Raw genomic sequence first — 15,918 nt, 5'->3', positions numbered from 1 at the left:
AATGAGTATATTACATGTATCATTGATTCTTTCAAATCAAAATGCAGTGCGTTCTAGGCTTTTAGTAAAGAGAGCTAGTACATGATGTATGAATGCGTTCTCTCCTGTTATATTAACATCTAACATTCTTATATAAACGACTAGATGGGATATACAAGCTTGATTGAGATCATTGTGGCCCATGCAATTGGATTTGGATTGAGCGACGTTTAATTAAAATAATGAACCAACATGTTAATTATATACTAATCCATATGAGTCATATGGGACCAAATGGAACTAAATTCCTGATAAAACCGCGTGAGGTCGATTTGTCAAAGATGACGATTAGTTTACCCGCTTAAAAATGTCAATTACATATCTTCCTGGATAGTACTGTAATATATATGTAACAGTGCTAATTAGACAGTGTTAAAAAGATAAAGGCAGCCCATCCAGATAGTAAAGACAAGAAAGATATGATCGATCACTAAAAATGAGCTTTCATTTCAAAGAAAAGATGAAAATGACAAAATTAATGCATAATGGGTGGACGAAGACGACTAGAAGATGAATCGTAGTTTCTTTATTTTCCAGATCAGTTAATTTCGTAAAGCTAGCTAGGGTTCATGTATCGTCATGATTCAAGACTCATATAGACATACAACTTCAAAAGTTAACTACAAAGGTTGTACGTACATATATTGGAGCAAGCAAATTAGCTTTTTCATAGGGTTCCACAGGGTCGATCAGTCTTCTTTGAATTTTTATTCTTGTTCTGGGTCTTGGCCTTTCATCAATTTACAGTGCTAGCTGGTTTGTATTTGTCCCTACATCACCGACCCTTGAGCCTTTTACAGCGACAGTTTCCGGATTCCCTCTCCGATCCAAATTAAAAGCATAATTAGCTCATACATGTATATACAGACATCATCTTTTACGAACAGTCTACAAAGAACAGATGAGCAACGTGGGCTTAATCTCTTGCCCGTGTCGATGCCTATATTTTGGCGGGAGATTTCGTTATCAGGAAAGCAACCGATGAGAAGCCCAGTTTCTAGTTTTTTGCCGTTCGGAGGGCTCCACTAATTGAACATTTTCAAAAGTTAGATAGGATTGCATCTTCTCCTCTAGTCCTATCTATTGGGCCACGTGGTGGATTATAAACACGCTGCATGGCTAAACGACTATAAATTTGATCAATTAAAAGTTAATTTGAAATAGAATACAACGTATTATCATAACCCTTGGGCTAACTCATGAAGTGGTGAGACTCGAGTTTTTTTTTTTTTGAGAAGAATGGTGAGACTCGAGTTAAGACTACATAAGATTAGGAGTTCGATTTTCTTCTATGTAACAAAAATTAAATAAAAATATTTTGTATTACTAACACATTTCAATATCAACGTATAGGTGAAAGTATTTGATTTAGTGATAATTCTTTATAATATTGATGTAAGTCATCGTGTGTAATTTTTACTTTATTAATAAATTTTATTTATCCATGAACTTAAAAAAAAAATGTCATAATACCTCATAGCATAACTTTGTATTGTATCAAAACTTTATTTAATATACGAAAACATATTATTTAGGATGTATTGTAGGCTTGCAGCCATGGTTTTAGAATAGAAACTTAGTGAAAGCAAGAGTTTATGAAATTAGTTATCAAAGTTTTGGTTTTGTATATTTGTTTTTGTTTTTTGTTTTTGGATTGTGTAATTACTAGCCGGCTAGTTTATGACCCACGAGGACTTTTAGTCTAAACTAATAAAGTTCAAATAAGTTGATCAACGAAAAAAAGAAAAGAAAACATGTATACAATTAGATCTAGTGTTAGGTTTCTGTCACTTCCATAAGAGATTGTGGGGTTATGTTTTCTCTCTTCTTCTACTTTTGGCCACATTCTCACTGTGTAAGATTAAGACTACGAATACTCAACAAGTTTGAATTTACTGCTGACAAATCAATATTTGTCTTAAGTTATGGAGTATATATATAGAAGGATATACCGACATGGTGGCCTTTGGCTTTGATGAAGATCCCATAAGGAAGAGAGGGCGCCCCAGTGTCTAATTCATATGCAAATACATGTATATTTTATGTCCATTGTTTTGATGAACATATATTATATATCATTTAGAGTGGGTTATCGGCGCTGAGTTAGCTCTTACACTGCTTCCATATATATATATATATATATATATATATATATATATATATATATATATATAGGCATTCTCCACTGCGGACGTCCGCAGTTTTTCATTGGTGCGGATTTCCAGTTTTGACCCACTTTCCGATCATATTTTCACATCGTAACCGTTTAGTTTTTAGGTCCTAATGTATAGATCACCTCTGCAAAATTTCAGCCAAATTGATGATCGTTAAGGCATCCAAAACTGCAATTTACAACAATGTACACGAACGGTTCCGGTTCGGCAGATTCGGTCCGTTCGTGTAAATTGCAGTTTTGGACGCCTTAACGATCACCAATTTGGCTGAAATTTTGTAGAGATGATCTATACATTAGGACCTAAAAACTGAACGGCTAAGATGTGAAAATGTGATCGGAAAGTGGGGAAAAAATGGAAATCCGCACCTTTTTTCTCAGGTGCGGATATCCGCACCTGAGAATGATTATATATATATATATATATATATATATATATTCATTTGTTTTTACGAACGTATAATATATGTCTACTTGTTTTGGTGATGGATGCATCGATCAGTAAGATATGATTCTCGTATTTGAAGTTGTAAACCGATCAAAAGAAGAAGTGAAAATATTAGTTGTGATATACTAACTCGTAAAGTGACAGATTTAAAATGTAAAATGTTGTCTCGTATTAAGAAATTTAGTTTTGAATCTATCTATAGAAATAAGAAATCAAAACTCCCACAGTGGGTAAAACGGAGAATGATAGACAATTCATTTCAATATCAATATGATTGGATGGTAGGGATGATAGACCTATATCAAGTCGTATCTTAGGGGGGTGTATTGTATATGGAATTAGTGGAACTTTTAAAGAAATCTATGGAATTTAAAAGTCTGGGTGTATTCAATATAGACTTTTAACAGTCCATGAAAGTCTTGAGGTATTCAATTAGGATTTTTAAAGACTTCATGAATTCCACCAAAATCTAGGGGTATTCAATTAGGACTTTTAAAAATGAATAAAAGTACAGAGGTATTCAAAATATCATTCATACTTATGGAATTAGAAAATCATGGATAATCATGGACTTTGTAGTGTTAACTATACATACCAAACTCCAATAATTTTCCAGCCTCCAGACCAAAGATTTCAAAAAGTCTATCAAAGTTTCCTCTTAAAAAAAAAAAAAAGGTCTATCAAAGTTCTTCTCTCTACGCACGAATAAGTTTGTCCTTCATCATCTCTCTTTCTTTAATTTTTTGTATTTTCTCTAATCTTTTATGATATCAACCTTTTTTTGATACCCAACATGTTCATTGTAGTTGTTGAATGTGATTTTTGTTTTTGTTTTTTTTTTTCAATTGTGATACTTCGAACCTCTAATAGCAATAAAAATGATTTATGAAACCCTAAAACTCAAATATTGTGGTCTAACCCTAAGACCTTGAACCATATTAAATTTTATCTTATTAATTAATTATTCTCATTAATTTGAATTTATATTATGGTTCAAAAAAAGGTTGAACAATTGAATTTCAATTGATTGATTATAGATCAAGACATTGACCAATATTGCTACAATATATGTTAATCGGCGAAAACAAAATTGATGAGAATAATTAAGCATAAACATCAAGTGATCTATATTGTATATTTATGTTGTTGGGAGATTAGGAATGAGAACAAACTCGCTAGACAGACTAACAATCATTTATTTGAGTCAATTTCTATTAGAAGATACTGGAGCATTGAAGAGACAACAAGTTATTATTTTGTTTTGTGTTTGGGCTACATTTGTTTTATTTATTTTTGTTTTTTGTTTTTGTTTTTTTTATTTTGTATATCCTAGCTAGGAAATCTGTAGAAGTCTTTCATAATAAAGTATATAGATTTTCATGAATCAATAAAAGTCTGTTGCTAAAATCAATGGTTTTAAGAAATCCATAACAATTTTAGTCTACATAGAAATATTAGAGAGTTGGGAATAGAATCTATATATCTGTTGGGGACAGAGGGAACGCGCCCCACGCGCTGGAATAGAGAGGACGCCGTCGTCAGCCTTTGTTCCTGTCCGGCTGCGCCACTGCGCTGGTGATGGCTTCTGGCCTAGCTGGCGCACGACGGATGTGGCCAGACGGGTGATCTGTTTCGTGGGCGTGGCTCAAGCTCGAGATCTGGGATCGGGAGATGGTGGTTTTCTCTTTCTTCCTCGGTCGATTGGCGTGGCTGTGTCGTGGCGGTGGGCCGAGATCCCATTGGGATCGGAGTGGAAGCGGGCCGGAGCGGGGTTTGGTGGTTGTAGGTGGCCGGCCAGCTGGGCTCGGTGGCTGGCTGATGTAGATCGAAGGTTGGCTGGTCGGGATCGGTGGCTTTGTGGTCTGTCTGCCGGTGTGGTTTCGACACCAGATGCGGGCCTTCCATTCTCCGGTTGGGGACAGGTGGGGTTTGCAATGGTTGGAGCGGCCCTCCGATGGCCGGACGATGAAGGTGGGGTACCGGTGGCCGAGCGCCAGTGGAGGGGAGGAAGGATTGGGGGCGGTGCGATGCAGCAACACAGTTGGGCCGGGTTGGTGGGTAACGACCCATCTGCTGGTTTGGATTCCTGGGCTGGGACTCTGCCTATGGGCCTGTTATGGGCTGCAGTTTGGGGCTGGGTTCACTTAGTGGGCTCTGCGTCAAGTTTTATTTTATTTATAGTTTTTATTTGCTTCTGTTGCTTAGTTTGTTTGCGATTATCGCGAGTAATAAGACCCAACACTTGTTGTGCGGGGCTAGTCGGGTTGTGTACCTGTGTGTGCACTCAAAGTGCCTTGTCTGCTCTTGGTAGGCGGCGAGTTCCTTGCTTGGTCAAATGGTCGCTGCCTCCTAGTGGCAGGGTGAGACTACGTGCCACTGGATGTAGAGTCGAGTGGCAACATGATAGGAAAGCTTGTAGAATGGAAATTACGCTTTGCTGCATTAAAGTTGCTGATCGAGTAATCTTTCCGTTGTGTCACCGCTGGGAAGCAAATAGAACCGTCTGGAGCGCGTTCTTTGCTAGTTGGTGTGGATTGGAATACAAGTATTTAGTAGAGTCGTCTCATGATTTATTTTCTGGATGTACTCTAGTTGCAGATTGTAATCTGGGGTTTAGGCTCAATGTCCCCCCTTGTATTCGTCGGTTTCATTTATGAAGGCTTGAGGGCAGCCGCACCGGCCCTTGTTCAAAAAAAAAAAAAAAAAAAAATCCATAACAGTCTATCAACTTTTTAAATAGTCTATGGACTTTTCAAAAAGTCTGTCATTTAAAAAAAGTCTGCACAAATCCAAATACAATACACCCCCCTTAGTGTTTGCGGCTTGTGAGTTTATTTTAATTAAATCTGAATCCAATAAATTTATTTGTCATATCCATTCTTAACAAGGGGACAATTTTATTATTTCGCTTCGTGAAAAAAATACAATTTTTTTTTGAAATGAAATGAGTTTATTTGAAAATAGACCAATTTAGTTTAAGAAGTATCGAAAGCTGATGATATAATTAACCTCATTTAAGATGATTTATAATAGTTGAACAAAAATAGCTAATTTCACTTCCAAATTGTTTCATGAATTGCAAATGACAATAAGAAACTGAGCTAGCAACACCCCCCCCATAAGAATACATTAGACATGACGAATGGCATGCATGCATAACAAGAAAAACAATCAATTTTCAGTTTTAAATTTTGAAATTTCAAAAAACGAATTCGTACGTATTTACTCTCGCTTGTGAATGGAGAAAGTGAAACCAGATCAGGAAACAGCCAATTGAAGAAAACACCTCCAAAATTCCAAAATTTCCAATCCTACGCGTCACTTCGTGTGTGGCCAACAGAGACAGTCCTGAGTTTGAAATACTGGGGGTCGGATCACAGATACCGTGAATTCTTATGAAAGTGGGTGTGATGAAGAAAGAGCATGATATTCTGATGATGGAAGTAATTAACCTACCAAAGCAAGCATTGAATTGAAATGGAGATAATATTAGGCTAGCTAGGCTGCCCAGAGTGAATGAGAACCCTGTTGGTTAGGTCACGAACATGGCAACGTCTCCTTTAAACCCACAAACCCATTCAAAAATTTGAATCCAGCCAATCAAATAAATGCATCAATTTCCATATATACACGTGATTATGTATCATGCATGTGCCACAGCCAATCATATAATTTTCCTTTTAAATTTGACAATACTGTTCTGTAGTGCTCTGAGTATTAAAATTTCTAAATCGAAATACCGTAAACAATGACTAATATAACAGATTCTGAGTATTGCGTAGCGGAGCAATATAGAACTCTCGCGTGCCTAACTGCCTATGGTGGCTAGTGTATATATAAATAGTGAGCTGCTTCTGGGTGTGTGGCCCTGTGGGTCTAAAGTCTCCTCCATCATCATCCATCCATTAATGTTATCTCATGGAATTCAGCGTTATTTTTCAAACTCGCCCTCATACCCGCGCACTAAACTAAAAGCAAAAACAATCCGTTAATTTCCAATTTGTTTTTTGCCATTAAAGAAATATATATTCCAGACTTGCATCAGTCCTCGTAAGCCCTTTGGTTGTTGTGTTCTGTAACTTTGTTAATTTCAAAAACCAAAAAAAAAAGAAGAAGAAGCTCTGTTACTCTTCTTCTACAATCTACATCTCTCTGTTCAGTCCAAGATCGTAGCTTTCAGGCCAAACTCTTCTGTAAGTTGAACCAAATACAAGTTATACGAATACCCAGATCTAATATATATATATAATCTCAGTGTCTAATTTCCTTTTCGCTTTTCTCAATTCAGGGGAAGACTACAAACTCCAAAGGCGTCTGAAAAGTTAGAATCCGAGGCAATCAATATCCAAATCCTATTGTGGTGTAGAGTCTATAGGATAAAAGATTGGATACCATTTACTCATATAGCTTTTGAGGGTCTTTGGTCTGGACTATACGTGCTTATTGCTAATGGTTCCGTTTGAACCCAACAGTATCCTGTAAAGATTGGTAAAAGAGAGGGAAGGGTTTCTTTTGGGGTTTACCCGTTTTGTTATATAGGCTGGAAAAGGGTTTGGCTTTAGTAGTAGCATGCTACTTGGGTTTGATAAAGGGAAGAAGGAGGAGCGTCTCAGAAAGAGAGTGAGAGAGTGATAGAGAGTGTGTGAAAGGTTGAGATTAAAGACCTCAAATGCAAGAAATCAAGAAGAAGCTTGGCAATGAATATTCCGATTCCAAGAAGAAGGAGCGCCATATCGTCACATGGACTCAAGAGGTCCTTAATTTCATTTCTCCTTTTCTCGTTTTTTTTTTTAGACAATCGTGATTCTTGATTGAAAGTTTTGGTCTCTAGCTTGATCAGCAGTCAAATAAGGTTTGATTGCGCTGCTGCTTGTTCTTTGTCTGAGATTCGTTTTCTCACATGGGTTTTGTTGACTTGCAGGAAGATGATACACTGCGAGACCAAATTAGCATTCATGGAACGGAGAAGTAAGAGTTAATTCCTCCTTTTTCTCCATCCATCAACATTTTCTTTTGGAGACTGAATCGAGTTTGTTTTGAATGATCATTTTGTGTGCAGCTGGGCTATTATTGCGTCTAAATTCAAGGACAAAACGACGAGACAGTGCAGGAGAAGGTGAATTTCAAAACCCAAATTTAATGTTGAAAACGATCTCTGCTAAGCATGTCTTCCTCACCCTGTGTTTTCTTTTATGTTTTGCTCAATTATTGAAGTGTGATTGTTTTGACTGTTAATTTGTTGGTTTCTAATGTGGAATTTGACAATAATGTTGCAGATGGTACACATATTTGAACTCGGACTTCAAGAAGGGAGGATGGTCACCAGAGGAAGACCTGCTTTTATGTGAGGTAATTTATACTAAACTTTTCCAGAACTTGCTCTGGGATAGTAGGTAGGACTCATAGGAATAGGACTAGTAGATAGTAGTGAATCTGGGTTACATCGTAAAACCAAAGGACAGACCTTTTGATTGCATAGTATGTCTACCTAAAGTTCAACAGTAAAATCGACCACTGTTTATCAAAAGTTTCTGTTTACTCCCATCATTGAAATCAAGGTGATCTGATGTGCAGGCTCAGAAGATATTTGGTAACAGATGGACCGAAATAGCGAAGGTGGTTTCAGGAAGGTGAATAAAAGCTTTTCTTTTCTATACGCCTGTGCAATCACACAGCTCTCTGATATTAGTAACGAGGCGCTTAACATTATGAAATCGTGCTAATTCTGCAGAACTGACAATGCTGTGAAAAACCGGTTTTCCACTTTGTGCAAGAAGAGAGCAAAATATGAGGCCTTAGCGAAAGAGAATGCCACTTCGTATATGAATCAGAATGACAAAAGGGTCATAATCCGAAATGGCTTCAATACAGATGGAACATCAGAAAATACATCACCTCTTAAGAAGATGAGGTAGAGTTACAAGTTGCATCTATATGTACAAAATGTTGATCTGATTATTACTTAAATGTAGTAGAACTCATTATTAGTGCAACACAGGAGGAGCCATATCCCTAGTCTCTCGGAAAATTGCAACTATGGTGACAGACGACATGGGCAATGTGGAAAGACTAATCAGCAGCTAAGAGCTCCATTTACTGTGTTGATTCAGAATATCCACAATGTAAACAACCTGCAAGATCAGCATAATGTCAATATCAGTAAGGAAACCCCTAGGAATGGTAAGCCATCCTAAATAAAAAATTGCTTGAAACTTGATTTGATTGCTGTGAAAAGCCTTATAATCGAACTTTTTCTATTTAGCCAACAGAATGTGGGCCTATTTGTTCTTTGAAAATTCAGTGTGCAGTGATTATCTGTTTTCAAGTATAAAACTTCTGGAGAATCTAATCTTGCTCTTACTTTCATTTATCAGCAGCACAAACTAACAAGTTTCAAGGCTCATTTCTCAAGAAGGATGATCCAAAGATAACTGCTTTGATGCAGCAAGCAGAATTGCTCAGCTCATTGGCTATGAAGGTTAATACAGATAACACAGATCAGAGTCTTGAAAATGCTTGGAAGGTAAGAAATACTTGCACCTTTGTGCTCTGAGTTCAGCTATCAACATCCAATTGCTTGGTTCTGAAAATGCTATCAACATAATGTAATATATGACACATAAAAATTGTGATCGAATGAGTACAAAATGCTCAACATCAACCAAACAGATGCCATCTCTAGTAATTTCATACATGGTTCAATGTTGAATGTTGACTTTTCACTTTTTGATATCTGGCTTGCCTGGCCTCATTATGCATATTATGACTGCTGAGCTGCGCTTAGTAAATGAATTCCCTCCACTGTGCAACTGTGCATATAACATAAATCAAATGTGATATTCAGGTTCTCCAAGATTTCTTGAATCAAAGCAAAGAGAGTGACATCCTCAGCTATGGAATGAGTGATTTTGATTTTCAACTCGAAGATCTTAAATATCTATTAGAGGACTTACGGAGTACTAGTGAGGGAGGTCGACCATCATGGCGGTGAGAAAAGTGGTCTAGGCCTCTATTCTGATATTAGCAAGGTTAATAACCAACAGCATCTAATTCATATCTTACACATTGTAGGCAACCAGATCTCTATGATGAGTCTCCAGGAAGCTCTGAATACAGTACAGGGTCAACTCTTCTGTCCCAAACAGAGTGTTATAAAATGGAACAGATTGAAGCTGAAATAGGTACAATAACTCAGGACATTCCACCCGAGTTGCAAACAATTCACATTGGAGAACAAAATAATATTGGCGAACTTGAGAAAGGGATTGTTTCCAATGGAACTAGAAAGCAAGGTAATGGATTTTATATAAGATATCAAGCTTGAAAATAACTTTTACTTGTAAATATTTAGCAGGCTTTTCTACGTAATTACATTTGCTGATACATATCTACTCTTATTGCAGCAGAGATACTTCCATCTTGCGATGAAGCAACAAACGATGATGCAGTTGTTTCTGCATTGTCGAGTACAGAGTTCAGTTCCCCTATTCAAGTTACTCCAATGTTCAGATCCTTGGCAGCAGGAATTCCCAGCCCAAAGTTTTCTGACAGTGTAAGTTCCTTTAGGAGTTAAACTTTATCAAATGGCTATTTGTTATAACGGTAGCAGAAATGACTAGAGTCGCAGTAGTATTAGAAGCATCCTTTAATTGTATTAACACTACTAGTAAGACTTGTGAGGTTATCCATGCTATGTCACCAGCAAGGCAGCAACAATTTTAGTGCAAGTAGTTCAACTATTAACTCTAGTAATTCGAAGTGGAAGTATTATGATGAGTAGCTAGTCTATCAATTGTTATGTCTGCAGTAACAGCACTTTGAGTCTTTTATCAAGTCACTAGTAGGATACTGAGATCACTTTATTGGAGCATATGTAGGACTTCTAGTTAACTAATCAAGAAGCCAATTACAATCATTGGAGCAAGGGGTTTCAGTAATAATGACCTCTGGATTTTAGGAAAGATTTTCCTAGCAAATTCATGAATAGAAGTTTCCGGGTTTATTAGTGATAAACAACTGCTAAGACGGTAGAATCATTAGAATCAGATTAGCTAATTAGTAGCTGCAGATCTGGAGGAGAACTTAAATGTGTTATGCAGATGATCCTACCAAAAGATAGAGCAGAACTTACATTTTTGTTTCTAGATGTCTTAGAGAAAATTCTTCTGCTAAAACCAGGAGTTACGGAAATTTACATGTTGCTTGGGCTCTGAAGTGCTAAAATTATCTTTCATTTGCAATATGCACCAAAATTTTATTGCAAAATCAGATGACATAATTAGCTCAGCTAGTTCAAAAGTTCCTGTGACACTAAACTCGGAAAACTTTGTTGTTTCTCATTTCCTCAGACTGTAAGACCATCTGTACCTTCATTTTGCCTTATAGCTGTTACTTTTTCGGCAACATATTCAAGTTCACTGTTAAAGTCATGATACTCGGTCAATTATAGAATGATTAGCACATGTATCATATATTTATAAAATATGAGTGCAGAGAATAACATGATTCAACTGACCACTTATGATGTTGGATTTTTCAGGAGAGGAGCTTCTTGCTCAAAACGCTTGGAGCGGATTCCCCTTTTCCCAACCCAAGCACCAATTCACAAACACCACTCTGCAAACGAGCCCTCCTCCAAAGTCTATAGCCAACCTTTTTGCTCCACCTCATATATAGCAGTTTTACATGATTCGGATGATGATTGAGTTCATTTTCTTCTGAATTCCATTTTCTTTGGATTGCAGCCGTCCAGCCTGAAATTTTACCAAAAAGGCAGGTTAAGAGATCTGCTTCCCAAAACCCAGATCTAGAATGCAATGGTGCATTCTAGAATCTCCAGACGTATCTAACGTAACCACCCTCGGGGTTCCTATTCGGAACTCACAACCTGTGTGCTTGGTGTGTCATTAATTCTTTTGTTTTTTTTTTTTTTTGGGTGTTCCATTTTTTTGGCCTTGATTCTATCAGTTGTACAGTACCTCCTATATCCATAGTTATTCAGAGTGTAAGACTGTAAGTAGACATCGGCAGCTCGCCTATATCCAGCTAGAGTATATTATGAAAGAGAACAGAGAAGAGAGAGAAGTGAGGGAAAAAAAAAAAAAAAAGAAGAAGAAGAAGAAGAAGAAGAGAGAGGATTAACCAGTTCATATGGATTCCTGTTTTTTTGTTTTTTTTTTTTTTGGTGTGCAGAAGGTATAGAATAAGTTAATAGTTTCTTCTTTGCTTTGATTATCCCCTGATTTCTGATGTAACCAACCTTAATATAATTGGAGTGAGTTTTGGTGTGTACTTTTCTCTTCTGTTTTTCTATTTACCTTCCTGGAATTTTAAGACATGATCATACTTCTATTCTCTAGAAACATAAGCAACAAGAAGTCAAGAACACACTGAAAAGAAAATGGCGTAAAAGTAGAAAAGGATCGAGCTAAGAAGCTATTGCTAACCAGTTTACAGGAAACTCATCTTCTTCTCCTCATCACTTTCCAACTTTCTGTTATCTTCAAATCCAAAGAAGTTAACCATAGAGAAATTGAAACCGAAACAGAAAGAAGAAGAACTTACAAATGGTATGAAGGGAAGTCACATCTTCTTCTTCTTCAGCTCCAGAGTCTTGAACCTGTGTTAATCTGAGATGTCTCTGATTCTTAAGACTGAGTTGCGGGGTAGTGGTGGTGGAAGACAAGTGTAATTATGACGAAAGCAAAAAGCAATTGGTAAAAAGAGGGAGGGAATTCTCTACAAAATAAAGTGGCGCTTAGTTTTCTCGAAGGTAGCGCGAATTGTCCGTTATACCCCACAGTTCCGGCGGATACTAGGTAGGCTATAAGGATGAATTGGTAATAAAGGTCAGTACTGCCATAATTCATATCCTCTTTGGGCGCAACCAGCGTTGACCACCATAATTGCCCACCGTGCAGCTACGGCTGAAGCCAGAAGCCCAGTGGGCCGGCGCTTTCATTGTTGCCTATAGTTTAGACTAGACAGATCTCTCAAGAGCCCTAGTAAGAGGGATCAAAATAAAATCAAGAAAAACTTACAATAAGTGTTTGCTATAAGCCTATAACATGAATATTCTTTACTTTTGTAAGAAATAATTTGGAGATTCAATTCTCTTCGACTTGTGATGTGCTTCCTATAATTCATGTCTCTAATGAATCTCAAGATCCCTCTTACTAGAAGATTAAAACTATTAACGATTTTTATTAGTCCCCTAAAATTTTATCCTAACAAAATCTTCATTCTCATTTTTTTTTTTGAGAAGAAATTCTTCATTCTCATTTAGTCCAAAAAAATGATTATTGGCACGTTTCAAATAGGGTTTTTGTCAATTTACCTCAATTTTAGGGATTTTTTTCCCACTTACCCCATTAAGTTTTTTTTAATTCTCCCTTACTCAAGACACTCTAAAGAGGTCTTCCCTAATACTCCATTATGTTTTTTTTTTAGACTATTTTACCATCACCCCTTTATTACATAGAGAGACAGAGAGAGAGAGAGAGAGAAACCATAGGATACTTCGCCGGAGTCTCGTCACCGGTCGCCGGATTCCGGCCAACTTTTGCCGGAATCCGGTCACCTCCCGCCGCCCACCGGACTTCTTTGAAAACCTCGCCTGAGGTCCTCAAGAGGTCGTTGGAGATCTCATAGGTCGCCGAAAATGTTTATTGCCCCAAAATAGACCTATATTGCCCTCCAACATACCTCTATTGCCCCCAGTAGACGGACAATAAACCTCTATTGCCCCCCAATAAAGGACCTTTATTGGGGGGCAATAGAGGTTTATGAAACCTCGTCGGAAGTCTCTAAATAGATTGTCGGAGATCTCATATAGGGCTGGAGAGATTTATTGCCCCTCTGAATAAACCTATATTGCCCCCCAATCCCCCAAAAGAACTTTCGGTCACCGGAATGAGAACTAATCTCAGTAAAATTAGACAAATAAAACTTTGATTAAGGAAAAAAACGAGGAGATTACATCAATTTAAACATTTGTTGTCCCCCAATAGACGTTTATTGCTTCCCAATAGACCTTTAACAGACGTCTATTGCCCCCCAATAAAACTTTTTTTTCCCTTTTGTTTTTTTCTTTCAGGGCCTTCTGCCCTCATTTTACCAAAACAAGAAGAAAAGAACAGATTGTATAAAGAAAACAAGTCTAAATTAGATGATGGAATTTTTTTCAAAGCTGTGCATGTATAGAACAAGACCAAATTGTATAATTTTTTTTTCTCCTTCTGCCCACAGTTTACTAAAAAAAAAAAAGATTTGGCCACCCAGAAATAATCTAGGCACCAAATCAGAGCAAACCAAGAAATCGGCATTGCGTGCAGCTGAGGGATCCAAGCTCGGACTCTGTTGCTGTAATTCATCACTGGCTTCAGCGGAGCCACCCACGACAAGGCCATGATGAGAGAGAGAGAGCACCAGCTAAGATTGTTCATCGCTGCTTCCAGAGGTGGAGAAGGCCCTCGGGATCGGTGATCAATCGAACAGCGTCGAGGACGTAGGAGTGGCGGGAGATTGCAGATCAGAGCAGAGAGACGTCGAGGAGATTGAGTTTTGCATTCTCGATGCAGTTTGACTTCGGCGAGGTAGCTCCGACCGGAGCTTCTTCGTCGTCTTTAGGCGTGGAGAGAGAGAGAGAGACCGGAGGTGGAGATCGGGGAAAGAGAGTCGGCTGACAGCGTGGAGAGAGAGAAGAGTGGCATAGATGCAATTTCTTAATTATATGAAGGGTAAAATTGTAATTTTATTGTAAAAAGGGTATGTGGGAATAAAAATCTCTTGCTAGAGTAAGTGAGATAATTTTGGTCGATTTTGGTGCTTTGGGTCAAGAACCCTTTCAAATACGATATGTTCTGAAGGTGGTATGAAAAAGCTTTAGTAATGGAAATCTTTGTTAAAAAAAAAAAAAAAAAAAAAAACCTAGGACAGTGACTTTCTCTCTCAACCTACTTTGACCATGCCTGCGCCTCCTTTGCCTAGCCTCCTATCTTTCACACTCACACTATCTCCTTCCCTCAGTCTTATGGCCTCTATTGATGATGTCATAGCTAGCTTTGTTGCCTCCCTTGCGCTTGCAGATGGAGGTATTGCTACAGACCTTGGAAGAATTAGTGGCGACCCTGTCCGTTGTTACTCCCAATCTTTTCTGATTGGGAAGCCTCTAACCCGTTGTTCGGTGGATCTTGCGGCCTTCAAGGCCCATTTTCTTCGTACTTGGATGGTGGACAAGAGATTTCGGGTTCAAGAGCGAGCGGGAAATCTCTTTCTCTTCTCGTTCGAGTCTGTCCAGGAACACAGTAAAGTTCTACGTGGTGGAGTTTGGTGTTTTGATCTTGCTCCTGTTTTCCTGGAGGAGTATGACGGTTTCAAACCATTACATGAAATCCCGCTCAAACATGTCTGTTTCTGGTTAGGGTTTCTGGGATTCCTCTGCTTTATGAAGAACCAAAAAATTTCACCTTTATTGGTAATCTGCTGGGTGGTTTTCTGGATTATGACAAGAAGGAATTCAAGAAAGGTTTGATCCGAATTTTGTTTGCCCATGATGTTACAAAACCGATACTGCTCGAACACAAAGTATTCTTGGATGTTGGTGTTGAACCTATTTGGCAGTTTCAGTTCGAGCACCTAAAAGGAAGATGTCCTCAGTATGGTATGATTACATATGCAGGAGCAAAGTATGAGGAGCTAAATGCTCCTAGCCCAGCGGCTAGGGTTCTGAACTTTTCTGGAACCTCGTCCTCAGGAGGGTCTTTCTCTTTCTCTTTCATGGCTCATAACCGCAAAAATATGTTCGCGGCTTCTTCTTTCATTCCAATGAAGAAGAAACCAACTATTAGAAGGTTGGTGAAACCCAGTGGTGACACTGCAACAGGTACTGTTGCTACAGCAGAGGAAGAAAGAAGGGATGTTTCTGACCCTATTGATGAACAGGTTGTGGAGACTAACCCCAGTCTGCAGATTCAGGTAGATGCGGTGCAGCCTAGGAAACTTGAGGCTTTGGCTTCCCAGAAAAGAGTGTGAACTAATGGTTGCAGCCCTTCCCCGAAGAAATTCAAGACTATCTTGGATGGTAAGCTTCCTACCTTGTAGGCTGAGGCTTTACGGTTGGTAGAAGATGATTCTGAGGTCACTTGGAAGCAGGAACAAGAATCCTCGACCTGGTTCTTAAGCCGGCTGCTGCTACTCTGCGCATTACTTACCCTGCAACAACTGGTACTAACCCTAGCCCTAAAGACAAAGGGCAAAG

The 15,918-nt window shown here is 38.2% G+C and overlaps 1 protein-coding gene and 2 long non-coding RNA genes across 7 annotated transcripts; 1 reads left to right on the top strand and 2 right to left on the bottom strand.

Annotated features, from left to right (window-relative positions):
* Nucleotides 1–6,521: 6,521 nt before the first annotated feature.
* LOC133710573 (transcription factor MYB124) lies at nt 6,522–11,951 on the top strand. Of its 3 annotated transcripts, none has more exons than XM_062136679.1 (13): nt 6,522–6,853; nt 6,949–7,413; nt 7,582–7,628; nt 7,720–7,776; nt 7,937–8,009; nt 8,235–8,290; nt 8,392–8,571; nt 8,659–8,840; nt 9,038–9,183; nt 9,505–9,647; nt 9,732–9,952; nt 10,064–10,212; nt 11,200–11,951. In XM_062136679.1, the coding sequence occupies exons 2-13, from the start codon at nt 7,330–7,332 to the stop codon at nt 11,305–11,307; spliced, it is 1,446 nt and encodes a 481-aa protein (XP_061992663.1). In that variant the 5' UTR covers nt 6,522–6,853; nt 6,949–7,329; the 3' UTR covers nt 11,308–11,951. The 3 variants fall into 3 exon arrangements, with proteins under 3 accessions (XP_061992663.1, XP_061992662.1, XP_061992661.1); XM_062136678.1 differs by having other exon boundaries at nt 6,523–6,853; nt 9,035–9,183; nt 10,067–10,212; XM_062136677.1 differs by having other exon boundaries at nt 6,524–6,853; nt 9,035–9,183.
* LOC133710575 (uncharacterized) lies at nt 8,662–9,753 on the bottom strand. Of its 2 annotated transcripts, none has more exons than XR_009846742.1 (4): nt 9,614–9,753; nt 9,354–9,469; nt 9,022–9,252; nt 8,662–8,791 (listed from the first exon to the last, which is right to left on the bottom strand). It is a non-coding gene; the product is annotated as an uncharacterized LOC133710575 (long non-coding RNA). The 2 variants fall into 2 exon arrangements; XR_009846743.1 differs by having other exon boundaries at nt 9,022–9,243.
* Nucleotides 10,495–12,375, bottom strand: LOC133710574 (uncharacterized). Of its 2 annotated transcripts, none has more exons than XR_009846740.1 (3): nt 12,107–12,375; nt 11,176–11,413; nt 10,495–11,077 (listed from the first exon to the last, which is right to left on the bottom strand). It is a non-coding gene; the product is annotated as an uncharacterized LOC133710574 (long non-coding RNA). The 2 variants fall into 2 exon arrangements; XR_009846741.1 differs by having other exon boundaries at nt 12,225–12,372.
* Nucleotides 12,376–15,918: the final 3,543 nt, after the last annotated feature.

Source organism: Rosa rugosa, chromosome 5 (assembly GCF_958449725.1).
Source record: "Rosa rugosa chromosome 5, drRosRugo1.1, whole genome shotgun sequence".
Classification (NCBI taxonomy): Eukaryota; Viridiplantae; Streptophyta; class Magnoliopsida; order Rosales; family Rosaceae; genus Rosa; species Rosa rugosa.
This window is presented reverse-complemented; position numbering and strand designations above follow the sequence as displayed.